The sequence below is a fragment of the Myotis yumanensis genome, unplaced genomic scaffold (assembly GCF_028538775.1).
Source record: "Myotis yumanensis isolate MYYU_CA2020_CCGP unplaced genomic scaffold, mMyoYum1.0.hap1 SCAF_18, whole genome shotgun sequence".
Classification (NCBI taxonomy): domain Eukaryota; kingdom Metazoa; phylum Chordata; class Mammalia; order Chiroptera; family Vespertilionidae; genus Myotis; species Myotis yumanensis.
In genome coordinates this window covers 2,248,480-2,274,997 of record NW_027223769.1, presented here as the reverse complement: position 1 = coordinate 2,274,997, position 26,518 = coordinate 2,248,480, and the positions used below count along the sequence as shown (strand labels likewise).

Below are 26,518 nucleotides of genomic sequence, written 5' to 3'. Positions count from 1 at the left end.
ATGACTCTATATGTTTTTGATTGATTAAAGCATAATCTTCATTTTATAAGCTTAAAAGAATAAAAATAAATAAAAAATAAAACCCGCTCAGTACGGGGTCTGATACACCGTGGCTGCTCACTATAACCCATTCAACATGGACATACTCCTTCCCAGTCTGCGTTCCCTTCCCTCCCACTCTCCAGTCGGTTTGATATCCACTTATTGGGCGCCAATGTGTGTCCGACCCAGGACGGGCTTCAACAGGTTACAACTGCCATCAGAAAGAGGAAGGGACTCTTCCGAGGTCTCTGCGGCAGCCCAAGCAAAACCACTGCTGGCTGAGCCAGTGCCTGGCAGGACCTAGGTCTCCTGCTTCTCCAGGGGAGATAATTATGGGGTGAGAACCAGGCTTAAGGCAGGTGTGGCCATGATCTTGAGTGACCTAAGTGTGGGGGCGGGGCGGGGGCAAGCAGCCTGCACGCCAACTCTTTTGATAAGGGACCTGCTCTCCCCAGAGAGAAACTCATAGGTGCAGGTTAGAGAAGGGACATTGGGAGATCCCGTGACCTTGGAGGGCAGATAGATACCAGAAGGGGTTATAAGAGGCAGCGGGGTTCATGGTGGATGCCGGCAGGAGGTGCACAGCTGGGATGGAGGGGCCTATTGCAATCAGGAAGGAAGTATTGGGTCCTACCATGAGATGGAGGAGTCCTTGTCTTGATCAGGGGAAGGAACTTATAGGTGGGTGTTGGGGTTCTGTTGGATAGAGCCCAAGTCTTGATCATAAGGGCTTGGGCACTACTCAGACAGGAAGGTCGGCGGTGACTGTGGTCTTTTGCTATGGGCAGTGGTACTGTGGGTGTCTAAACTGTGATTAGGAGGGGCTGTTGTAGTCCAGGAGATGAGTAATGGCGTGGGGCAACAAGGGCCCGGCGGTTCAAGTCACTGACTGGCAGAAGCAACCTAGCAACCCTGTACCAACTGCAACCCAAACGCGGAACTCCTCGGGCTCAGCGCAGGCGCAGCACTGGCCGGCGCGGCCGCTGCGGCTGGGGGCGGGCCCTGGGGGCGGGGCTTGGAAACCACACTCTGCGCTTGCGCGTAAGGGGCGTGGCGGTCGCACCTGCGCGAGTTGGAGGAAGGAGGAGGGGCGAGGTGACGCAGGCGTAATAATAGAGAAGGTGCCAGAAAGATCCAAAACAAGTGGCTGCCGCCGTCGCCCAGGAGTCAGCAGACGCCAGATTCCGGTGAGGACCCAGGGAGGCTGAAGGGCGACTGGTGGCGGGTAGAGGGAATCACCTGGGTGCTGGGGAGAGCGCAGTACCGTCCCAGCAGGGCGAGGGGGTCGGGTTTGGACAGCACCACCTATGTGGGGCGAAGCGCTGCTGTGGTCAGCCGCGCTTGTGGGGGCCAGAGGGTCACTTTCGGACGGCACCGCCGGGGTGGAGCCGTGGGGCTGGTCGGACAGGACCGCTGGACGGAGCCCAGGGTGCGCCCGGGCAGAATTACCCGGGGTCAAAGGGCAGTCGGCAGGGTGCCCCGGGGTGGGCCCCCCAGGCTCGTTCGGACCGAATCACTTGGTCGGTTCCGGAGGCTGGTTCGGAACATACCACCTCGGGAGGGGCGTTCGGGCTCTGCAGGCCTGACCGGTCGGAGGTCGAGTGAGGTCTGACGTTTCGACCTCTTATTAGGGGACCTCGGACGATACCATTCGCTTCCGGGGGAAGAGGGAGGCAGAGCCGGCTAGGGTGTGAGGGTAGACCTGCCCCGCGGGTCGGGGGCCGGCGGCCGCACTGGCGGGGGTAGAGTTTGGGCCCCGCGTCGCTGACCACTGCCCCTTCCCCGCCGAGTGGGTTCTAGGCCCTGGTTCGAGCTGGTTCCGACCCCCTCCCCCGGGTATGGCGCTGTCTGGGTCGACCCCTGCCCCGAGCTGGGAGGAGGACGAGTGCCTGGACTACTACGGGATGCTGTCGCTTCATCGTATGTTCGAGGTGGTGGGCGGGCAGCTGACCGAGTGCGAACTGGACCTGCTGGCTTTCCTGCTGGACGAGGCCCCCGGGGCGCCCGGCGGCCTGTCCCACACCCGCAGCGGCCTGGAGCTGCTGCTGGAGCTGGAGCGCCGCGGGCAGTGCGACGAGAGCGACCTGCGGCTCCTGGGGCAACTCCTCCGAGTGCTGGCCCGGCAGGACTTGCTGCCGCACCTGGCGCGCAGGCGGCGCCGGCCAGGTAAGGTTGAATGGGAGGGTGATAGACTTCCGATGGGGCGAGGCCCTCGCTCTGCACCTGGGCTCCCGTGGTGCCTGATAATGGACAGGGTCATACCCGACAGCCTGTGTCCCATTCCACTCCCTCTCCTCCCCGGGAAACGCAAGAGGGAGGGGCGAGCTTGTGGAATTTGGCCATGTCAATAATGATGTTTGTGGCTACTTTATGGAGGCTTGTTTCATGCCAGACACAGTAAGCCCTTCATATGAACTATCACTTTATATCCTCCTGGCAATCCACTGAGGAAGCACTGTTACTGTCTCAGTGTGCAGGAAAACAACAGATTCAGAGAAGTTAAGCAGCTTGTTCACATGTAAGAACTGAATCCTGTGTGCTGGGCACAGGAGATTTAAGGTGATGGGACTGACAAAGTACTTACATGAGGCTTACATTTATTGGGGTAACCAGATATTGGAACAGCTAAATGACTTGTTTTCATATATGGTTATAGAAAGACTAAAGCAAAGTAATGGTCGAGAGAATAAGGAGTTCTTCCAAGTAAAGGGAGGCCCCCTTAGATTGGATAACCAGTCAAGACCTTTCTGGGAAGGTGACATCTGAACTGAGGCTGCACTGCTGGCCCTGTGCAAGCTTTGAAGCCCTGAGGCAGGAATGAATTTGGCATCCTCAGAGGCCAGTGTGGCAGAGGGGACCAAAGAAAGGGCAGGGCCTTGCAGATAACACAGCTAGAAAGCAAGAGCTAGGATTCACACTCAGCTGGTTGGTTTGTGCCCAGAGTTGATGTCCTTAATCCTTGTGAAGGACAGCAGTCTTAAGAAGGCCAGAAGCTGGAGGGAGTAAGGCACAAGAGCCCCATGCATGCATAGGCCAAGGCTGTTGAGGCCTTGGCAGGATTGCTTGGCGAGGTGTAGGGGCTAGTCTAGGGAGGGGGATTGTGAGGCTCCGCTCACCAGAGTAAGCCCAGGGATTTGGATAACCAGGAGAAGGGCAGCACTAAGGAAGAACGGACAGCACATTTGGAGAAATATGTCTGATGGTCAGGCTCTGGAAGAGAAGATTTGGGGAAACCGAAGAGGCCTGCTTACTCCCTGTGGCCGCAGGAAGAGCGCGCGTGTGTGTGTGCGCGCGCGCGCGCGCAGTTCATGGTGGGCAACATTGCACGGATCCTTATAATGACTCAGTTTACAGAATAACTCTGGCTGAGTCCTCCTCTATGTCAGGAGGCAGCCAGCAACAACTGGGTGGAGGTGTTGGAGAGGGAATGGGTGCCTGGACTCTGACCTCTGGGGAACTCAAGAACCCTATGGGGCAGGTGTTCATCTCAGGGGGTGGGAATTGGGAGGCTGGGCCAGGGAGGGGCCAGAGGCTATGAATACTTTCCATTTTTCTCTCCCCCAGTGTCTCCAGAACGCTATAGCTATGGCACCTCCAGCTCTTCTACAAAGAGGACAGAGGGCAGCTGCCGTCGCCGTCGGCAGTCAAGCAGTTCTTCAGATGCTCAGCAGGGCCAGTGGGAGACAGGTGAGCTCAGCTGGGTGGGTGTGAGGGCAGTTTCCCTCTCTTCCTTCTGAACCCTGATAAATCTCCTCCATCAAGGAAGGGGCCCAAGCAGCACAGTGATTCATTTTTGCTTTGTGTGTTTGCTATTCGTACAGAAGCACATGTCCAGAAGCAACGAATGGAGTGGTTTCCTGTGGTTTTATATTTCATCTAAATAGCATCACTTCATGGGTTCATTATTCACATGGGTGTCTTTGCTGGACATGTTTCTGAGGTTCATGTTGAGTAACTCTGGTATCTTTTAATTGTGCCGATTAATCCCAATTCCCCTGTTTTTTATTTTCTTTTTATTTTATTGATTGAGAGAGAGAGATTTGTTGTCCCACTTATTTATGCATTCATTGGTTGCTTTTTTTTTTTTAATATATTTTTATTGATTTCAGAGAGAAAGGGAGAGGGAGAGAAAGGTAGAAACACCAACGATGAGAGAGAATCATTGATCAGCTGCCTCCTGCACGTCCCACACTGGGGATTGAGCCCACAACCTTGACCGGAATCGAACCTGGGACCCTTCAGTCCGCAGGCCGACGCTCTATCCACTGAGCCACACTGGCTAGGGCCATTGGTTGCTTCTTGTATGTGTCCTGACCCTGGGGATAGAACCTACAACTGGCATATCAGGACGATGCTCTAACCAGCTGAGCTACCTGGCCAGGACCCATTTTTTTATTATTCAAACATACAGAGAAATTAAAAGATTAGTACAGTGAAAATGCTCATAGATTTAGTCATTTTAGACTCATTGTCCTGCTTTTGCTTTATATCCGGTGGGGACGTCCAGCTCAAGGGCCATATAAGGCTTACAAAAGCATTTGGTCTGTCCCTGCCAAGGCATTAGGGGTGAGTTAATGAAATGTTTGACCAAATATAGCAGGCTAATTTTTAAGTTGATAATTTTGTATGGCCCACAAATGATGTTATTAATATTCAGATGGCCCTTGGTAGAAAAAATGTTCCCTACCCCTATTTTACATGAATTTATACATAGTTCTGTTCTTAGGTTGTTGTTGTTGAACTCTTTGAAAGTAAATTCCAGGCATCAGGACACTTTACCCCTAAATCACCAGCCCTCTCCTGAGAATAAGAAGATTCTCCCCTACCATTTCAAGACCATTACCATACCTAAGAAAGTACACACTAATTCTGATATTCGAATGGTCCATTTTCATGTCTCTGTAAGATTGTCTCCATTTTTAGGATCGACTCATAGATGAGTTGTTATGAATTCAGTTATTACCTCTCCTTAAGCTCTTACTAAAATGAAACTCCTCCCCAACCCACACCTTTTTCTTTTTTTCCCATGGCATTGACTTCTTGACCCTACCAGGCCCGTTGTTTTGTAGAATATCCCGATTATTTCAGAAGTGTCTAATAATTTCCTAATGGTATTATTTAACTTGTCCCTTGCCCTCGATATTTCCTGTGAAGTGGGAATTGGGTCTTGGAGGCTTGATTCGATTCAGGTTCCACATTTGTGGCAGGAATGCTTCTCGGTTGATGCGGTGTGCTTTGAATTGGAGCACATCAGGAGGCAGGAGGTCTGGTTTTTCTGTCATGAGGGAGCAAGTTTGATCACTTGGTGAAGGTAGTGTCTGCCATATTTATCCTTTGCAAAGTGACATTCCCCCACCCCCTTTATGGTTAATAAACAATCTATGGGATGACACTTGGACACATCCTATTCTGTGACAGCATCCAAGGGTGATACCTGCCTGAACCAGTTATTACATTGGTGTTTGGAAACTGGTGATTTTCTAATTATTCCATTTTTCTACACCTATTAGCTGGTATTTTTTCAAGAGGAATTTTTCTTTCCAATTCTGCCCTCCTTTTTTGGTGGAGAGTATCACTATGGACTCATGCATTCTTATTTATTTACTGTGTTATAATCAATTAGTCATTCTTCCTTGTGTACAAATTGGCCAGCTCCTGTGTCTTTTTGATGAGTCTGCATCATGCACTGGGCACTTCCTGCTTGGTGTCATTGCAGGATGTGGCACTCACCTGTGCTTTTCCTTCCCCAGCCCTGGAATCAACTTTTGTCAGAAGCCTGGTTTCTTTTAGAGGTAATGGTGTTTAGAGACCAAGATCTGGGTGCTGAGTGTGTGTATCATTTCTAGGTTCTTTCAGTGAATAGATTTAGAAACTATTCTTTTGAAAAGTTCATATTAGTATTTTTAATTCAAAATTAACATACAAGGATTTTTTTTTCTTATATTGAAAATCTTGGTCCTTAATAACATTGAGATAGGGATTTATTTGCTTTGTTTTACAACAATTAAAAAATAGCTTCAGCCCTAACCGGTTTGGCTCAGTGGATAGAGCGTCGGCCTGCGGACTGAAGGGTTCCAGGTTCAATTCTAGTCAAGGGCATGTACCTTGGTTGTGAGCACATCCCCAGTAGGGGGTGTGCAGGAGGCAGCTGATCAATGTTTCTCTCTCATCGATGCTTCTAACTCTCTATCCTTCTCACTTCCTCTCTGTAAAAAATCAATAAAATATATTTTTCAAAAAATAGCTTCAAAATTACAATGTTAATACCACTGCTGACTCTTTGAAGGAAACCACGTATTTGTAGTCCTGGTCCTTAGGAGTGTATCCCACTGAGAGTTTGTACTCAGAATGTTCTTCCAAATAACTTGAAATAATTCTTTTCCACCTGTTTATGTTACCAATTATATACATAGTTAAGTTTATTTGTTTCTGTTTGTGTTTAATTTTATGGTTTCTTTCCCTCCCTCCCTCCCTCTCTGGAGGATATTTTCCCCATTGATTTTAGAGAAAGTGGAAGGGAGGGGAGAGAGAGAGAAACATTGATGTGAGAGAGCTACATCAATTGGTTGCCCCAACTGGCACTGGGAACCTGCAACTCAGGTACCTGCCCTTGACCAGAATAGAACCTGTGACCCTTTGGATTGTAGGCCAACACTCTAACCACTGACCCATGCCAGCCAGGGCATGGTTTGCTTCTTTCATCTTTAAAATTTAAAAAAAATAATACATATTTTATTGATTTCAGAGATAGAAACATCAATGATGAGAGTGAACCATTGATAGGCAACCTCCTGCATGCCCCCTACTAGGGACCAAACCTACAATCCAGAATCAAACCGTGGTCTCCTGATTCATAGGTCAACACTCATCCACTGAACTACAACTGGTCTATGTCAAAACTAAAGTATGTAGCCCGGCTGGTGTGGCTCAGTGGTTGAGTGTTGACCCATGAACCAAGAGATCCTCAGTTTGATTCCTGGACAGGGCCCATGTCTGGGTTTTGGGCTTGATCCCCAGTGGAAGGCATGCAGGAGGTATCCAATCAATGTCTCTCTCTCATTGATGTTTCTATCTATCTATCTCTCTATCTCCAGCGGTTTTCAACCTGTGGGTCTCGACCCCTTTGGGGGTCGAACGACCCTTTCGCAGAGGTCGCCTAAGACCATCGGAAAACATATATAATTACATATTGTTTTTGTGAGTAATCACTATGCTTTAATTATGTTCAATGAACCATATTTGTAACAGTGAAATTGGGGGTCACCACAACATGAACTGTATTAAAGGGTCGCGGCATTAGGAAGGTTGAGAACCACTGCTCTATCTCTCTTCCTCTCTACAATCAATAAAAACATTTAAAAAACAAAAAAGAACAAACTATAAAGTATGTAAAAAAACATGTTCTTAGAAGTATCACTTCCCCTGTTGTTCCCCCACTCCAGTAAATAGGTAATCAGTTTTATTCATTTCTGGTATATCCTTAGTGTTTCACCTTGCAAGAATAGCAAATATATTTATGTTTCGCCTCCTTTCTTATGTGAAGTATAGCAAGCTGTAGCCACCTCTTTTGCATCTTGGTTTACTTCACTAAACAGTCTATACTGGAAATTACTCTGTATTCTTTTTGCTACACATTTACATTATTTTCAAGTGTATGCAGTTAACAGCTATAAACAATGCCTTATGGCTGTTGCCATACTGGTCCTGGTGTGACAGTGCAGGAGTTTCTGTATGGTCACACCTGGGAGGGGGGTTGCTGGGTGGGGGATGTGTTTGTTTGCCCTTCTAGATGTTGCTAGGTTGTACTTACTCCCCATCTTACGGACAGGGCCTCTGAGGCAGAGGTGCTCACCCAGGGTCTCATGGCAGAGAGCAGCCTCGAGCTCTTCCCCAGGCATCTGCCTTGGTACTCTACCTATCATCTTGTTCTCAACCACTTCATTTTTCTCTTTTTTAAAAATTGATTTCAACCAAAGGAAGGGGGAGGAGTAGAAACATCAATGTTAAGAGAGAATCATTGATCGGCTGCCTCCCACACACCCCCTACTAGGGATTCAGCCAGCACCCCGGCATGTGCCCTGACTGGAAATCAAACCTCAACCTCCTGGCTCATGAGTCGACATTCAACCACTGAGCCACACTAACCAGGGCTCTTTCTGGATATTTTTTCCATTGATTTTTTTCAGAGAGAGAGGAAGGGAGGGAAGAGGAGAAGAGAGAAGAAGCATAGATGTGAGAGACACATCGATTGGTTGCCTCCCACACATGCCCCATGCATCCCAACCGGGGATAGGGTTGAACCTGCAACCCAGGTACATGCTCTTGACTGGGAATCAAACCCACAACCTTCTGGTGAGCAGGCCGATACTCTAACCACTGAGAACACCTGCCAGGGCTCAACCATCCCTTTTTTCTCAGGCTCCCCCCCAACCAAGCGGCAGCGGCGGAGTCGGGGCCGGCCCAGTGGTGGTGCCAGACGGCGGCGGAGAGGGGGCCCAGCCGCCCCCCAGCAGCAGCAGGAGCAGGCCAAACCCACCTCCGAAGGCAAAGTGACCTGTGGTAGGTATCTGTGGGCCTTGGGGAATGCATGTACAGTGTCTGTGGCAGGCTGCTGAGCCATAGGAATGGGTACTTGTCTGAGGTGTGGCATACCTAGTGACACCTAGCAGGAATTAGGGTTCTTGTCTCTCTGTTTAGCAGTGGAATATTCTTCTGTTCATCTTGCTTATGTACGTTCTGCTCATAGTTAAAGGATCACATCCCGTGCTAGGAAGCCTTCCCTGATAATCCACTGCCACCAGTTTCATTTATTCAGCTAAGATTTGCAAGGGTATATTTATTCAACAATCATTTCTTCTGCAGTGGTGGAGTGATATGGGGGTGAAAACAGGACCCTGTGACAAGCTGCTTGATTTACCTCCTGGCCTTAGCAGTTAAATAAGCTATCTGATCTTGGGCAGGTGACTGAACCCCTCTGTGCCTCAGTTTTCACATCTGTAAAAGGAGGCTGTTAATGGTACCTTTCAACTAGGATTGTTGAGAGAGAAAATGAGTTAACACTTGTAATACACTCGGAACAGCATCTGTCCTGGGCCCTTGCTATGTACTCGTTTTCTCACTGTCACTGTGCCATGTGCTTGGAGCAGGAAGAGCAGGGAGGTCCCTGCCTTAGTGGAGGTGACCTTTTTTTTTTTTTAAATATATTTTATTGATTTTTTACAGAGAGGAAGGGAGAGAGATAGAGAGTTAGAAACATCGATGAGAGAGAAACATCGACCAGCTGCCTCCTGCACATCTCCCACTGGGGATGTGCCCGCAACCCAGGTACATGCCCTTGACCGGAATCGAACCTGGGACCCTCCAGTCCGCAGGCCGAAGCTCTATCCACTGAGCCAAACCGGTTTCGGCGAGGTGACCTTTTTAGTAGAGTGATAGACCAGTGAAACTGAAGTTCACTTTATACAATAAGCCCCTCAAAGAGGGGGTGGGGATGGGGCGGAGCAGCCCACAGGCCTCCGAGTGGGTGGGAGTTTGGCTTTTATTCCTTGCAGCAAGTGCTATCAAGGGATTTGAGCAGGGGGTGAGGTAATCTGATACCTGTTTTGAAAGGAACGCTGACTCCATCTGGAAAAACAGTTAATAAATGCGTTAGGATTTGTAAAGTACTTAGAACAACTCCAGGCACATGGTACATGCCCTGTTAGATGTTTGTTAAATAAAAGTGGGAGCAGGGAAATGAGTGACAAGGCTACCCAATCCAGCAAGAAGGAGAGGTCTGATCTGTGTTGGTCACATTGGAGAGGGTGAGAAGGGGATGGACTAATCGTATATAATAAAAGCCTAATATGCAAATCATCCCCTTGACCAGGAGTTTGACCAGGGGGTGGGGCCGGCCAGCCAACCGCAGGAAGGGAGGCCCCCCGGCCATCAGCAGGCAGCCGCTATGGATGCTACGTGTGCACAGATTTTGTGCACTGGGCCTCTAGTTAGGAAATAAATGTAGAGCTGACTGAACCTGCAGACAGGTTGGGTTAGGTGTGTTGGGAGGACTCTGCTCTGGAGACTCATGCTCAAACCTTACCCTGGAGAAAATCCAAATCCACCTGTCTTGAGGGAAGGACACAGGCCTTGGTGGGCACTCTCTCACTCCCCCTCCCCGCTCACATCTCTGAGTTGGGCAAGTCTGTGGACACAGGATCAGGTGGTAAAATGCTCAGGCAGGGGTGGGAGGGTGGCAGAATTATAGGTGGGAAGGTTTGAGGTTGAAGCAGCTCTGCATTCCCCAGAACACCTCAGCCTAGGATGCTTCCTCTGACCATGCTGCAGCACCTCCTCCAGCCCACAGAGCAGCCATGCCTGCCACTTCCCAGTGCCCGCCCCCTTATCTCCCCCATAGATGAGACTGCAGATACCTGTGCTGGGCAGGACACAGAGCTAGCCTGTGTCCTCAGACACCAGCTTGAAGGGTGGCTGCCAGGTTGTGACTCTCCCCCCAGTCAGGGCTAATTACCAGAGCCACCAGGCTGGCTGGGCTGCCCAGGGAGTCACGCCTGCCTAGGGAGCAAGCCAAGCTGAGCCTGGGAGGGGTTTTGCCAGTAGAGGCATCAGGTCTTTTTCTTGAGGGCAGGGAGGTGGTTCATGGGGTGTGGCTGGCAATGATAGGAGGGATGGGTAAACAGGTCTGACTGCTGACTCATCAGGCAGGGTGGGGCTGATTGAAGTGCTCCCCAGTAGGGCCCTGCTGAAAGCAGCAGTGGCTTACCTTTAATGAGGCCCAGTCCCTAGAGTAAAAGGAGGCCCCTCCAGACCTGAGTGCGGAAGGATCCTGCTGTTCTTGCCCCCTTCTCACTTGTGACAACTGTGGGGGTTGGCCCCCAGTTAGCTTCCCTCCACTGAGGGGTAGAACCAGACTAAACTCGCAAAGGCCATAGAGTGTAAGGAAGAGAGCACAGGGGGGTTGGGTGAGGGCTTAGACACAGGACCTCTTGAGTTTTCATATCCCTCTCAGGGCGGTCACTGGGCACTTAGCTGGGCATGCTATCCACCTGATTGAATTTTCTGGACAGTGTTGAGGTATAGGGGTCATGGCCCCCATTGTGCAGAGTGGCAGTGGTGGGGCTGGGCCGAAACTTGGGGTTTTTCATTTGGTAATTCCATATGTATTTATAGAACCCTCATGCTAAGCGCTGCAGGGACAGGAGGCTCTTGTCTTCTAGTAGCTTGAGGTCTGGTAGGAGGAGAAAGCCAAGAGACAGTTGTCAGATGTCAGCTGAGAAGAGAAACAAAGCAGGGCAAGGGGGTAGAGTGATGGAAAACACAGTTCTAGACGTATTTTCTAGATAGGGTGGTCTAGGAAGGCCTCTCAGAAGAACATGTGGATGGTTGAGGTAGAATGTTCCAGATGGAGGGGACAGCAGGACCCCAGGCCCAAGAGGGAGTATGCCAGTATTGGTGAAAGGGTGGCAGGGAATCTGACAAGGCTGGAGTGGAGGGAGCGAGAAAAGGCTGCTAGGAGGTGAGGGCAGAGCCTGTGAGCCATGGGCCATGGTTTTGCAGTTTTTTAAATGGTAGAAAGCAATTAGAGGATTTGAATGATAGGCTGTACTTTGCTTTTCATTCAGTCCTTTTTTGGTTGTTTGTTAATTCTCACCTGTGGACATTTTTCCATTGATTTTTAGAGAGCTGGAAGGGAGGGGAGAGTCAGAGAGAGAGAAACATTGATGTGAGAGAGACACATTGATTGGTAACCTGCATCTGAGGTACATGCCCTTGACTGGAATTGAACCTGGGACCCTTCAGTCCGTGGGCCGAAGCTCTAGCCATTGAGCCCAGCTGCGGCTAGCGCTCCTTCAGTGCTTTCTGTGGAGGAGATAGAGAAGCAGACTAGTGTAATGAACCCCATCTTTTATCACCCAGCTTCAGCAGTTGTCAACTTGTGGCTGATCTCATTTCATCAGCCATATTGTTTGGGAGTTAGTTCCAGGTGTCCTGCTATTTCATCTATAGATTTTTCACTGTGTATCTCTAAAAGGTCAGAATTCTTTTCTTTTTTTTAATCTTTATTGTTCAGATGATTACAGATGTTCCTCTCTCCCCCCCCCCCACTCACCGTTCCCCTCCACCTGGTTCTCACCCCACCCCAGGCCCTCACCATCCCACTGTCCATGTCCATCTTTGTCCAATCTCTTCCCACATCCCCCCCCCCACACTCCCTTCACCCCGAGAATTGTCAGTCCACTCCATTTCCATGCCTCTGATTCTATTTCATTTACCAGTTTATTCTGTTCATCAGATGTTTTATTCATTTGATTTTTAGGTTCACTTGTTGATAGATAAATATTTGTTGTCACTTTGTTGTTCATAATTTTTTTAAAAATATATTTTATTGATTTCTTACAGAGAGGAAGGGAGAGAGATAGTTAGAAACATCGATGAGAGAGAAACATCGATCAGCTGCCTCCTGCACATCTCCCACTGGGGATGTGCCTGCAACCAAGGTACATGCCCTTGACCGGAATCGAACCTGGGAACTTTCAGTCCGCAGGCCGACGCTCTATCCACTGAGCCAAACCGGTTTCGGCATAATAATAATTTTTATCTTTACCTTTTTCTTCTTCCTCTTCTTAAAGAATACCCTTCAGCATTTCATATAATACTGGTTTGGTGGTGATGAACTCCTTTAGCATTTTCTTGTCTGTGAAGCTCTTTATCTGACCTTCAATTCTAAGTTAGAGCTTTGCTAGGTAGAGTAATCTTGGTTGTAGGTTCTTGCTATTCATCACTTTGAATATTTCTTGCCACTCCCTTCTGGCCTGCATACTTTCTGTTGAGAAATCAGCTGACAGTCATATGGGTACTCCCTTGTAGGTAACTAACTGTTTTTCTCTTGCTGCTTTTAAGATTCTCTCTTTGACTTTTGCCCTTGGCATTTTAATTATGATGTGCCTTGGTGTGGTCCTCTCTGGATTCCTCTTGTTTGGGGTTCTCTGCGCTTCCTGGACTTGTAAGTCTATTTCTTTCACCAGGTAGGGTAAGTTTTTTTTTTGTTTTTTTTTTAACATATTTTATTGACTTTTTTAGAGAGAGGAAGGGAGAGAGATAGAGAGTTAGAAACATAGATCAGCTGCCTCCTGCACATCTCCTACTGATGTGCCCGCAACCCAGGTACATGCCCTTGACCGGAATCGAACCTGGGACCCTTCAGTCCGCAGGCGGACGCTCCATCCACTGAGCCAAACCGGTTTCGGCAGGGTAAGTTTTCTGTCATTATTTCTCAAATAGGTTTTCAATATCTTGCTCGCTCTCTCTTCTTCTGTCACCCCCATAATTCGGATGTTGGTACACTTGAAGTTGTCCCATAGGCTCCTTACACTATCTTCATATTTTTGGATTCTTTTTGCTCTTCTGGTTGGGTGTTTTTTGCTTCCTTGTATTTCAAATCTTTGATTTGATTCTTGGGATCCTTTAGTCTACTGTTGAATCTCTGTATATTATTCTTTATTTTAGTCAGCGTATGCTTAATTTCTGACTGGTCCTTTTCCATTTTTTTTTTGGCATTCTCACTAAGATCCTTGAAGGTCTCACTAAGTTCCTTGGAGGTTTCTAGAAGATTCTTGAGTAACCTTATAACTGTAGTTTTGAACTCTTTATCCAATAGTTTGCTTTCTTCTGTTTCTTTCATTTGTGACATGTTTCTTTGTCTCTGCATTTTGTGTTTGTTTCTATGTATTGGGTAGGTGCTAAGTCTCCTTGAGTTGATAGAGTGGCCTTGTGTAATAGGTGTCCTATAGGGCCCAGTGGCTCAGCCTCCCCCATCACCTGAGGTGGACACTCTTGGTATACCCCTTTGTGGGCTGGGTGCAATCTTGTTGTAGTTGAGCTTTGATTGCTGTTGGTGTCACTGGGAGGAATTGAACTCCAGGCCAATTTGCTGTGAGGACCAGCTTTGTCTACAATGGAAGAGCTGCTGTGTAGGAGAAACCCTTACGGGGCAGGACTTGCTTCAGTGGGGCTTTGGTGCTCACTGAGTCTGCCCCTTGAGTGTGTTGCCCATGGATGTGAAGAGTTGTAATCTGGTATGGTCTCACACTGACCACTGGGTACACTGGCTCTTGGATCTCCAAGGAGGTGCAAAGTCAGCCACTGCCTGGGGCCACCTAGCAGGAGCTACAGAGAGATCTGCAGATTCCTCCTCTTTGTTTGGGGTTTGGAAGTGCCCAGATGAGGCCCAGGTGTGAAGTAAGGCAGGCTGGTGCTGGTGCCAGCCTTGGGCCTTCTTTTGATAGCTTTGGGGCTCTCTGACCCAGCTGCAGCTTGTTTGACAGGTTTTAGGCTGAGAAAGGACAGGCCATTCATCTGCAAAAGCTGCTGTGCATAGCTTGTGTGGGGTTGTAAATTGGGTAGGGCGGGTTCTCAGGAACTCTCCAGGGCGGAGCAAACAGCAATGGTTGCCAGTCAGCCCTGCATCAGGGAGGTCCCAGCAAAGGAACTATGACTGTTGCGAGCACCTCCGTCTGGAAGAAAGCCGCCCCCGTGTTCCTGCCCAGATGCCAGACAGTCCAGTTTCTCCCGATATGTGTCTGGGTCCCCCAGAGTCTCACCTGGCACTGGAGTTCAGAGCAAGCAGGAGCTTGTATCTCCCTCCCGATTAAAAAAGCAGCGTACCCAGGTGCCAGCCTGTTCTGTGCCTCCGCACCTCCTACCAGTCTCAATGCGCTTTCTTCTTTACCTCTCTAGTTGTAGTACTTCCACTCAGCCAGCTTTCCTGCAGTTCTGGATGATAGTTGTTCTGTCTTTTAGTTGTAATTTTGATGTGGTTGTGAGAGGCAGCAAGTATAGGTGTTTACCTATGCCGCCATCTTGGTTCTCTCCCAGAATTTTTAAAAGTTAACAATAATGTTTTATTATCAAATATATAATTAGCACTCACATTTCCAGTTGTCTCATGAGTATTGGTTCTCCTGAATCTCTCCTAAAATATTGTATTCCCCCACCACTCTTTTCTCTCTTTGTTCCTTGCATTGTGTTTGTTGAAAGTAGTTGTCCCATAGCCTTTTCCAAAGACTGGATTTTGCCAATTGCATCCTGTGGGAAGGTTGATTGCATGTGTTCCTCTGTTATCTATACGTATCTCCTAAAAATTGGTAGTTAGGGCTCGAGAGGCTTGATCAGAGGCTTGTTGGTTCATTTTTTCAAGCTCACTTCTCAGGTGAGCTTAACCTTTCTCTGACATTGGTGGCAGCTTCTCCTCATTATCTTGATCCATTAATTCAGTAGAGATTGAAGAACTTTACATTTGGCACCTAGACTCTGGCTCTGTCGGGAAAGAGACTGGAGGAGAGGAGTGGTCCTACTGTTGTCCAGAGGAGGGTGGTCCTGGCCCTGTGTGGCAGTGGAGGGCAGGGGTCTTTCCATTGGAGCTGGCTGCCTCCCTCCACTACGTACCAGGGGAGCACAGGCCCTCTTTGCCCCCAGCCCTCCTACTAGGAACTCCCAGGAGAAGACCTGAGTGAAATTATCTCTGGCCCCAAGCCACACCTAGCACAGGGACTGGCATGCAAGGCTGTTCACCTGCTCTCCTGGCCCTGGGCCTGTCCCTCATATCTTCCCTGATCCCTCACGAGGAAGTCCCTCCCATTTTCCTCGGCCCTCAGTGTTGTTTGGGTTTGGAGGACCAGAGAGTTCTTGGGCCCACATGAGTGTAGGAAACAGGAAAAGCTCTCTTCTATAGGAAGACATACCCCTACCCTCTGTCTTAGGGGCAGGGAGCATTTCCCTACAACTGTCCAAGCAGAGAGGGCCTGTTGACAAAGTCTTGGTGTTCCTGGCCACAGGAAAAAGCTCAGCCAGCCCCCCGGCCCAGGTCACATGTATGCTTGGTGCTCTTCTGCCTCAGTCCTTTCTGTCACACTGAGCCAGCCCATCTACTTCTCTCCATGTCTACCCCTTCCATTCTGGGCCAGCCACCTTCAGCCTTCCCCACTGGTGCCCTGGCTCTGTCCCTGTCACCCTGCTGTACTTGGCCTCAGTTGTTCACCTGCATCCGGCCATGTAATCCTCACAGTGGGCCCAAGAGAGCAGGTGCTGTGGTGAGGGTGTCTCACGAAGGAGGCCACTAAAGCGCGGAGAGGTGTGGTCAGCCCGGGAGATCCCAGACTCCTCCCTGCCAGGGCCTCCAGTTGTCCCCTTGTGCCCTTCTCCTCCACCGTGATCCAGCCACACTGGCTCAGTCTGTGCATGTCCCAAGTTGTTTTCTGCCTCTGGATTGTCTCATGCTGTCCTCTCTTCTGGGAATGCTACTCTTCTCTCCTCCTGTTTTTCTGTCTCAACCTACTTGTTCACATTCACATTTCACTTCTAATGTCATTTCCTGGAGAGGTCCTCTGTGATCATTTCAATCTAAATTACACCTCATTCTCTATAATTTCTCTCTTCACCCTCAGGATGTCTTTTAATTACAGATTTCTATGTATGGTTGTGAGAGGCAGCAAACAAGGGTAGTTAAGAGCTCGGGCTCTGCAGCCAGGCAGTTGGAATTCCAGCTTTTCCACTTCTTGTTTTTGTGGCCTTGAGCAGGTGATTCATCCCCTGTGTCTTGGTTTCCCCATCTGCAAAAAGGGGATAATAGCACTGCCTTAGACGGTTGCAGGGATGATCAAAAGGGTCAGTAGGTGTGAAGTGTGTGTCAGCCTGCAGGAAGTACTATAGAGGTGTCACCTATTATTACATTATTTTGGTGAGGAGTCAAGAGGAAATTGCACGTGTGCTATGATCCAGGGCCAGTGATGGAGCAGCAGTTCAGATAATGCACGACTTCTGTGCGCTCTCCTCAAGGTTGGACTGTGGTCTCCTCTGTAAATGGGGATAATGAAGGTGCTGTGAGGACTTGGGGGCCCAAGATAGGGAAAAGACTTGGGTAGGGTCAGGCCCATGGCAAGTGCTCCCTAACTAGGGGTTATGTCTTTCAGTTCCTGTGGCGGGGTGCTCATGTCACTTCCCTGTTGCTGGTACTCAGTAAACGGCTGTTGAATAAAAGAATGAATGAGACACACATGACTCCACTCTGGTTCTGTCCTCTTTCTAAACACCACCCCTCATGTTATGGGGTGGGTTCTGTGCGAATAGACAGTTTATGCCACAGGTCTAGTAGCAATTTGTGCTGAGGAGAAAGGTGATCTGGGAGGCATTCATCTGGGCAGGACATGGTGGGTGAATGGGGCCGTTGTGGTCAGAGGAGGCCGGCAGGTCATTTTTGTGAGTGAGTAAGGCTTGGCTTGGGAGTACTTCCCTTGTGACTGGAGAACAGGGATGGGAAGATTTAGCTGGGATTGAAGGAGATGGGCAGTGGTTGTGGGATTAGCTGTGGGTGTCAAAATCATAGTTCCTGTTTCTGAGTTTCTTCTGTGTTGTGGGCCCTGGGTCAAGCATTTCACAAGCTGTCTCATTTAATCCTCATGACCCCACTGTGTAGCAGAGACTTCTTGTTTATGTTTTTCAGATGGGAAAACTGAGGCTCAGAGAGGTGAGGTCACATGCCCAAGGCCCCACAGCTAGAGAGTGGCAGAGCCGGGACTCACCTCAAGGTCTGTCGGACTCCGCCACCTGGCTCTGTGCCTCTGCCACTGAGCCAGCCCTGTGTGGCCTTGGACAGGTGCTGCTTCTCCCAGTCCCCTTGTTCCCCAGCCCACACTGATGGAGGGCATGGTCAGACATTCATAGGAGTCAAGGATGTGAGCCCAGAGGTCTTTTCTGGTCCTTAGGATGGAGGGAGCCAGATCTGAATGGGAGGTTCTGGGGGCTGAGGCCAGGTAGGTTCCCCTGGGTCTTGAGCAGAGAGGGTGAGGTTCCCCTTGAGGCAGAAAGAGGAAGGGTTTGGGGTTTGCGTGGTAGGAGGAAATGGGTGGTACTGAGAAGACATCTTGGGGAGCAGGGACCTGCCTTTTACTTTCTGCTCTGCTGCTCACACTGTCTGTGAAAGGTGAAGAGAGTCTGAGATATGACACTTCCCTTCCCAGAGCTTCAGTTTCCTCCTCTGCCATATGGGTTGAATGTGGTTCCTGCCCCACAGGGCTGATCCTGCTAATCCTACTGGATCCCCAGAGGTAAAGCATTCAGCACATTGGAGCTGTTGGAGGCTGCCATTCTTGGAGCACCAGTTGAGCACTTTGCCAGCTAGTTTCTTTTCTTTTTTTTTTTTTTTTATAATTAAGATTTTATTGATTTAAAAAATTTTTTTAATTGATTTCAGAGAGGAAGGGAGAAGGAAAGAGAGATAGAAACATCAATGATGAGAGAGAATTATTGATAGGCTGCCTCCTGCATGCCCCACACTAGGGATTGAGCCCGCAACCCAGGCATGTGCCCTTGACTGGAATCGAACCTGGGACCCTTCATTCTGCAGGCCAACACTCTATCTACTGAGCCATACCAGTTAGGGCTGATTTTATTGATTTTTTTTAGAGAGGAAGGGATAGAGAGAGAGAGAGAGAGAGGGAGGGAGGGAAGGAGGGAGAGGGAGAGAGAGAAACATCGATTGTTTGCCTGCCACATGTGCCCCAGTGAGGGATTGAACTCAAAACCTGGGCATGTGCTCTGACTGGGAATCAAACTCGCCGCCTTTTAGTGAACAGGACGATTCTCCAGCCAACTAAGCCACACTGGCCAGGGCATATTCTTTGCTCCTTTTAATCCTCTTAACGGCCCTTCACAACAGAGATTGTCCCCTCTGTTGTGAGCAAGGACCTGGGCTCAGAGAGGTTGTGACTTGTCCCAGGTCACACGGCTAGTGCCTGGATTGGAATCGGCTCCATTGACCTGAAGCTGCTCTCTGGGACATGGGAGGTTCAGCAACCTCTATCATGTGCTGCCACTGCCTGGCCATGTGACTTTGGGCAAGTCTGTGCACTTCTCTTTGCCTCCATTTCCTCATCTTTACAGTGTGTGTGTGGGGTGGGGGGTGGGGGGTGGGATAGGGCCTCCCTCACAGTGTTGTTTGTGGATTCAGTGAGTTCATAGGAGCCTAGCACTTGGAGTGGCCCCTGCAGGTAGTCAGTGCGCTGTGGTATGGACTGCTGTTATTTATAGTTTATAGCTGGTCCTCAGGACAGCCTGTGCCGTTTGTGAAGAGGAGGTTCTGTTAGCAGCCCCATTTCACAGTGCAAATTCAGTAATCCCAAAGGGAGGTGGTATGCCGGGGTCACATTTATAAGGATAACCTTAGAAGTCCCATGTCCTGTCCACTGCACAGAGCTGCCATTTCATTTGGGAGGATGAGGGTAGGGTTGTAAGTGACAGAAACTCACTTAAGCAGAAAAAAAGTGCCTCATGTGATGAGCTCAGGCGTCTTTCCCTCTCTTATCGTTGGCCCTGGGTGGGCTTCATTTTCTCCCCTCCTGGGGGCAAAGTGGCCCCCAGCAGTCCCAGGCTTACAGCCCACCATCCTAGCAGCCTCTGTGGAAAGAGAGCACCTGGTTCCAATAAAACCAGCCCAGCCCCAGCCTCAAGTCTTCTGGGTCTGGTGCTTGCTTGGTAGGTGCAGGATAGGGGATGTGGTTGGCTCCCCATGAATCTCAATTATTTGAAGGCAAGAGAGGGGTGAGGCCAGTTGTCTAAAGGCAAGTTGTTCATTCATGCGTTGATTTCTTTATAAATATATATAAGCAACTACTATGGGCCACGGGGCTATACAAGTGAACAGAACAGACCAAAATCTGTTTTTCACATTGTGGGGATATGGGTGATAGTATGACAGGAGGGAAAGCATAAATCAGGTAAGATGGTGGTGTAAGCACCTTGGGAAGACTGGAGCAGGGTATAGGGATCTGGGAATGCTGGAGGCCAGGGTGGTGGTTGTAAAGTTTAAAATGGGATGGTTGTGGCAGGTCTCTTTGGGAAGGTGATATTTTAGCAAAGACCTTGAAGGAAGTGAGGGAGCAAGTCCTGTGAAGACTGGGGACAGAGCATCCCCGGCTGACAGAGAGCAGGGCTTGGTGGAACCTGCCTGGCAGTATTGGGCGGGAGCGCAGCAAGGAGGGTGGTGAGGCTGGACTGGGGCACATGAGGGGAAGAGGAGGGCACCAGGTCAGGAGGTACAAGAGGCCAGACCAGAGGAGGGAAGCCGTGTGAGGGTGTTACCCATACTTGGGTGTGGTTACCAGAAGTGGGAAGGATGTGGGTCAGGTGCAGTGCAACCTACAGGGTAGTGGGAGGAGCCTGCAGAGGAGGCTCAAGGGAGGGAGGAGGAGTGGCGGCCCCCCTGTGCAGTGTATTAGGTGTCAGCCCCTCGTTGACCAGTCCCTCTTCCTCCATAGACATCCGGCTCAGGGTGCGAGCAGAGTACTGCGAACATGGGCCAGCCTTGGAGCAAGGTGTGGCATCTCGGCGGCCCCAGGCGCTGGCACGGCAGCTAGATGTGTTCGGGCAGGCCACTGCAGTGCTGCGCTCCCGAGACCTGGGCTCCGTGGTGTGTGACATCAAGTTCTCGGAGCTCTCCTATCTGGACGCCTTCTGGGGGGACTACCTGAGTGGTGCCCTGCTGCAGGCCCTGCGGGGTGTGTTCCTAACTGAGGCCCTGCGTGAGGCTGTGGGCCGGGAGGCTGTCCGCCTGCTGGTCAGTGTGGACGAGGCTGACTATGAGGCTGGCCGGCGCCGCCTGCTGCTGATGGAGGACGAGGGGGGACGGCGCCCAACGGAGGCCTCCTGATCCTGGATCTGGCAGGACTGACCCCACTTCCTAGCCTCTGGGCCACCTTCACCTCGGGAGGATGAAGACTATCTCTGCCCCTAGGGGACTGTCACTCCAGCAGCTGACTGAGACAGACAGACAGATGGCCAGGCCCCCCTAACAGCCTGGCGCCTTGACAGCTCCTCTGACAGGATGTGGGCTCTGAGGCCTAAACCACTTCCAGCTGAGTTTCCTTCCCGAACCCCCTCCCCCTAACCCGACCCTCAAGTGTGTTCCTTCAGCTCCAGCAGGCCAGGGCCTCAGGCATGCAGGTCCCAAGGGAAGGAGGCAGCCACACAGTCACCAAAGGCCCCTGCACATTATGTTCCCTACCCTGGGTTGTGTGCACACACTGCCCCATGGAAGTCTCCCCTGGGCTCCTGTCCTGGCCTGCTCCACACAGTTCTTTGGCCTAAGGGCTTTTCTCTCAGGATCTCTGATTTTATCGCCCCCAACCCTGGGCTTCAGCCACACCAGGCACTGGAGCTGGGGCACACATGGGGCCTGCTCACTTTGCCCACACATCTCTACAGCCAGCCAGGGCTCTGCCCACCTTCCACACACAGACCTGGCCCTTCACCTTATCCTGCTCCCCAGAGTTGGACACAGACTTGCACAAGGACTACCCCCAGAGTGTCACGTGTGTGCCAGCAGGATCAGACCAAGTGTGCTGCTGTTGGCCATGGGGCCAGGACCAGAAGTCAGCTGCCTTCTCAGAAAGGGAAAGGCAAAGGCTTGGGGGCTGATGGGAAAGGTATTTTATAAATGGCACCAATAAAACTGCCCTGGAAGGGGCATAGGTGGGCATCAAGGCTCCCTGGGACTCTTACTTAATGGGCTGTGGAAGGAGCTGATGAGAGCCTGGGCCTAGTACCAATCCTGGAGTTGCTGGCCCAGTATCAGGCTGGAGGGTGAGCAGGATGCTGGGTCATCTGCCAGTTGCCACCACAGGCTTGCTGTCCTCTCTGGGCCTCATTTTCCTTATCTGTCAAAATACTACCTTGTAGTCACAAACCCTCCCAGCCCCACTCACACATACTTTGCTTCTTGGGAGTGTATTTTTAACTTGTTCAGTGACATAGGCCAGCCATCTGCAAGGCTGATGGAGCTCAGAGGTTTGGACACCAAACCAATCAGCAGCCAGGCTTTCACAGGGGTCGCCTAAGACCATCGGAAAACACATATACAGTGGGGCCTTGACTTACGAGTTTAATTCGTTCCGTGACGGAGCTCGTAACTCAAATTACTCGTATATCAAATCATAAAGTGAACGAGTGAGACACGTGATGCTGGGCTGATTTTGTGGCGTTCACTGTGACGTTCGCTGCGCCAACTAGCGGTGGGGTATCTGAAGCTGGCTCGTAACCCAAATTTTAGCTCGCAACTCAAAGCAAAAAATCGGCTGAGAGACTGCTCATATCTCGAAAAACTTGTTAGTCGGGACACTCGTAAATCAGGCCCCACTGTATAATTACATATTGTTTTTGTGATTAATCACTATGCTTTAATTATGTTTAATTTGTAACAATGAAATTGGGGGTCACCACAACATGAGGAACTGTATTAAAGGGTCGTGGCATTAGGAAGGTTGAGAACCACTGTTCTAAACAGTCACCTTCTCAAATGTGGATCTCTCTTCTTCCTCTTCCTGAGGCCTAACACTTCTTCTTGCCACCCTGTGCCCTCAGGAGGTTGTGGCCTCCTACTCTTGCCCCATCCTTTGTTTATGGGCTTAGTAACTCAAGTTTCTTACACAATACCCAGGGTTTTCCTTCCTGATGGGGAAGGGAACCAGGACTGGAAGCTGGGGGTCGGGTGGGCAGGGGCTCTGATTGCTGGCCTTTCCTGGGGGAAGGGATGGACCTGCCCATACCTGGGGACCTGTCCTGGACCCTTGACCTGTGTTGTACTGAGGATCAAGTGGCAAGTTTAGGAGTTGAGTCCTGTCCAAGACCTGGTCCAGCTAGTTGCTGTGTGACCCCAGACTGTCCCTGCATCCTCTCTGGGAGGGAGCAAAGGTCTACTGGGCACCTACTTAAGATCTATTTAATAGTCCCCTGTGTGAAGTAGGGATTTGATACCACTTAGACAGTAAATGGGCTCAGAGGGGAAGTAGCTTGCCTGAGGGATAAAGCAGCACTGAGGTGGAAGTAGCTCTCCCCTAGAGGACCAAGTTAGGGTGCGAGGGAGACCGGAGCTTCTGCGCTCTTTATCCTTCACTTGAGCTGTGGGACTCTCCTTGGCTTTTGAGGACCTTCCCAGATTTGGGTCTCAACTTCACCTGGAACTTACTGTACTGAAGGATGGGAACTGCTGCCTGTTGGCTGGGCTAAATTCCAGGTTCCGCCTCTCCCTCAGGCCATGGTGCCTGTCTCTTCACCCCTAGTGAGTGATGGGCCCCACCAGCCCCCTCACAGAACTAGACTGAGGCTTGTCCTCCATTTTAGTTCCACATAGCAAGTCCCTCCGCCTGCCTCAGCCCAGTGCTATTCCTTAGGCCCCTCCCACACTCCCCGTCTCCTTTAAGTTCCCCTTCCATGGTTTCATGCCGCTCGCTGGCACATGCATACATGTGGGAAGCAAGGGATCCTAACTTCAAATATTTTGTTAATTTTTTTTTTAATTTCAGAGAGAGGAAGGGAGAGGGATAGGAACATCAATGATGAGAGAATCATTGGCTGCCTCCTGCAAGCCCCTACTTGGGGATTGAGCCCACAACCTGGGCATGTGCCCTGACCGGACCTCCTGGTTCATGGGTCAAAGCACAACCACTGAGCCATACCGGTGGGCTGGGATCCTAACTGAGGCCCTGGGAGCCGTGCACAGGCGCAGTGCATGCCAGTGGCAGGAACCTTAAGGCAGTGTTTCCTGCCTCCAGAGCCTTCCTGAACCAGGTGTTGTGGAAGGCTGGGTGTGTGTGTCCCCACAGATCCCTGAGGCCCAGAAATGGGTCAGACCCAGGTCTTAAGGACAACCCAGGGAGATCACAGAGCTTCAGAAGTGGAGAAAGATGTGTGGGGAGGGCCTGAACAGGCTGCCGCCCAGGGAAATAGGGGACTGTGGGAGCCCAGAGGAAGGCAGGCCATGGCTTCACAGAGGAGAGGAGCCTGCAGCTGGCTCTTGAAAAATGAGCAGTTCAACAGAATTACAGAGAGGACATTCCAGGCAGAGAACCTCGCTTAAACCTAGGGACCATTCCTGAGTGGGATGTGAGGGAGATGGCAGAGTCAAAGGTAAGTGGCAATGCAGTCAGCCCCCCTCACTGCATTTGCAGTCATCTGCTGCCACATGCTGGCAGGCAGACATGGTCCTGACGAGTGGAAACATGAGGCAGGCCCATTGTGTCTGAGGCATGGGAGCACCTGGGCTGGTCTCTGCTGGGGACCCTGAGAGGACTCTACACTGTGCTCTGGCTTCTGTTCTTGTGGGTGAGCCAGACTGGGACACTAAGTCATAGCCCAAAGTGGTCAGTGACTGTACAAGCAGCAGAGGCTGGAGGAGCCCAAGAAGGCTTCATGGATTGAGAAGCACCCTGTTCATTCTATTAAAAATTAATACCACCACCAGCATCGCCACCAAGACATCTTTTTAAAAAAATATATATTTTTTATTGTTTTCAGAGAGGAAGGGAGAGGGAGAGAGAGACAGAAACATCAATGATAAAGAATCATTGATCAGCTGCCTCCTGCATGCCCCCTACTGGGGATCGAGCCCGCAACTGGGCATGTGCCCCTGACTGTCCATCCACTGAGCCAAACCAGCTAGGGTATCAAGACACCTTTTAATTGAGACTATAATATTCAGAAAAGAGCATAAAACATTAATGCACAGTTGTTATAAAATACCGGTGCCTCTCATGTTTAGGAATACATGACCAGCACCCCAGGAAACCCCCAGCCCGCCACCTTTCTGTCATGTGCTCCCTCCTGATCACAACTCCCCTCTTTCCCTAGGTGGGAACACTATCCTAACTTTGACAGTAATCATTTCTTTTTTTAAATATATTTTTATTGATTTCAGAGAGGAAGGGAGAGGGGGAGAGAGACAGAAACATCAATGATGAGAGAGAATCATCGATCAGCTGCCTCCTGCATGCCCCCTAACTGGGGACCAAGCCCACAACCCAGGCATGTGCCCTTGACCAGAATCAAACCTGGAACCCTTCAGTCCACAGGCTGACACTCTATCCCCTGAGTCAAACCAGCTAAGGAAGTCCTTTCTAAGAAAAATAATTTTAAAAAATCATTGATTTTAGAGGAAGGGAGAGAAAGAGAAACATCAACTTTGTTATTTCACTTATTTATACATTCATTGGTTGATTCTTGTATGTACCCTGACTGGGGACTGAACCAGATATCTTGGTGTATTGAGACGATGCTCAAACCAACTGAACAACCTGGCCAGATACTTGACAGTAATAATTTCTCGCCTTTCTTTAACTTTCTAGTTTTACAGCATTCGATGATATAGTTAATTTTATCTCTTTTTGCCCTTGACATCAATGCATAATAAAATATGTTTACTGTTGTGTTTGGTTTCTTTTTCTCAGTGTTGTGTGTGTGAGTTTCTTCATGAGTTTATTTTTAGTTGACTCAGTTTTATGAACAACCCTCAAGTAGCCCATGCATTGCACTGTGGATGGACATTGGGTTGTTTCCAGTTGGGGGCTGTTAGCCACGTGGTAGAGCCAGGATTCTAACACAGGACTCTTTGGGCCCCAAATTAAAAAGATCTGGCTCCCATCACAACCCAATACTGTCTCCTGTGTTTAAAATCCAATATCCTACACTCTGGTCCCAGCACCTGCCTTCCAGGCCGGCAGGCCCTCGCTACCTTCACACCTGTAGCCTCAACTCAGAGAGAGCTCCACCCCCTTGATCACTGTGAACATTCTGCTGGGAACATTCTTCTGCATGTTTCGTGGAGAACAAATGTTTCTGAAAGTGGAATTGCTGGACATTGGTACAAGTATGTTCAGGTTTGGTAGATAACTGCCTGTTAGTTTCCTAGGACTGCTAAAACAAATTACCACAAATTTGGTGGCTTAACACAACGGAAATGTATTTTCTCACAATCCTGGAGGCCAGAAGGCTAAAACAAGTTTTGCTGGGCCAAAATCAAGTTGTCAGGAGGCCCACACTCCCTTCAGCGGCTCTAGGGAAGAATTTGTTCCTTGCAGCTTCCTACTTCTAGTGGCTGCCAGCAATCCTAGGTTTGTGGCCACATCACTTCAATCTCTGCCTCTGTGGTCACATTGCCTCTTCTGTGTCAAATCTTCCTTTGTTCCCTCTCATAAGGATATATGTGATTGCATTTAGGGCCTACCCGCATAATCCAGGCTAATCTCTAAGTCCTTACTTTAATCACATCTGCAAAGTCTTTTTGCCACATGGGATAAGCCATGGACATCTTTTGGGGGACATTTTTCAGTCTACTATATTCATAAACATTTTTTCTAAAGTGTTTATACCAATTTACTCTCCCACCATATTGAATGAGAGTTCTCTTTCTTCACATCCTCGCCAATACGTTATTGTCAATACACTTAAATTTTGCCAATCTGACAGACGAGTGGTAGTATATCATTGTGGTTTATTTTTATATTCCCTGATGGTTAATTTCTACTCATTTTTAAAAAGACATTGGTTTCAGAGAGAGGAAAGGAGAGGGAGAGAGAGAAACATCAATCAGCTGCCTCCAACATACCCCCCTAATAGGGACTGAGCCGAAACCTGGGCATGTGCCCTGACCTGG

General features: G+C 49.7%; 1 protein-coding gene across 2 annotated transcripts; it reads left to right on the top strand.

The window, feature by feature from the left end:
* The first annotated feature begins 1,149 nt into the window (after positions 1 to 1,149).
* DEDD2 (death effector domain containing 2) lies at positions 1,150 to 21,571 on the top strand. Of its 2 annotated transcripts, none has more exons than XM_070397841.1 (5): positions 1,150 to 1,229; positions 1,843 to 2,208; positions 3,607 to 3,729; positions 8,461 to 8,601; positions 20,352 to 21,571. In XM_070397841.1, exons 2-5 carry the CDS (start codon positions 1,881 to 1,883, stop codon positions 20,741 to 20,743), a joined length of 984 nt encoding a protein of 327 aa, XP_070253942.1. In that variant the 5' UTR covers positions 1,150 to 1,229; positions 1,843 to 1,880; the 3' UTR covers positions 20,744 to 21,571. The 2 variants fall into 2 exon arrangements, with proteins under 2 accessions (XP_070253942.1, XP_070253943.1); XM_070397842.1 differs by having other exon boundaries at positions 1,166 to 1,229; positions 1,833 to 2,208.
* The last annotated feature ends 4,947 nt before the right edge of the window (positions 21,572 to 26,518 follow it).

Coding starts and splice junctions, on each gene's coding strand:
- DEDD2 (XM_070397841.1), top strand. CDS start 1,881: ATGGCGCTGTCTGGGTCGACCCCTGCCCCGAGCTGGGAGGAGGACGAG. Junction 3,730..8,460: donor GCAGGGCCAGTGGGAGACAG/GTGAGCTCAGCT, acceptor CTTTTTTCTCAG/GCTCCCCCCCAACCAAGCGG. Junction 8,602..20,351: donor CGAAGGCAAAGTGACCTGTG/GTAGGTATCTGT, acceptor CTTCCTCCATAG/ACATCCGGCTCAGGGTGCGA.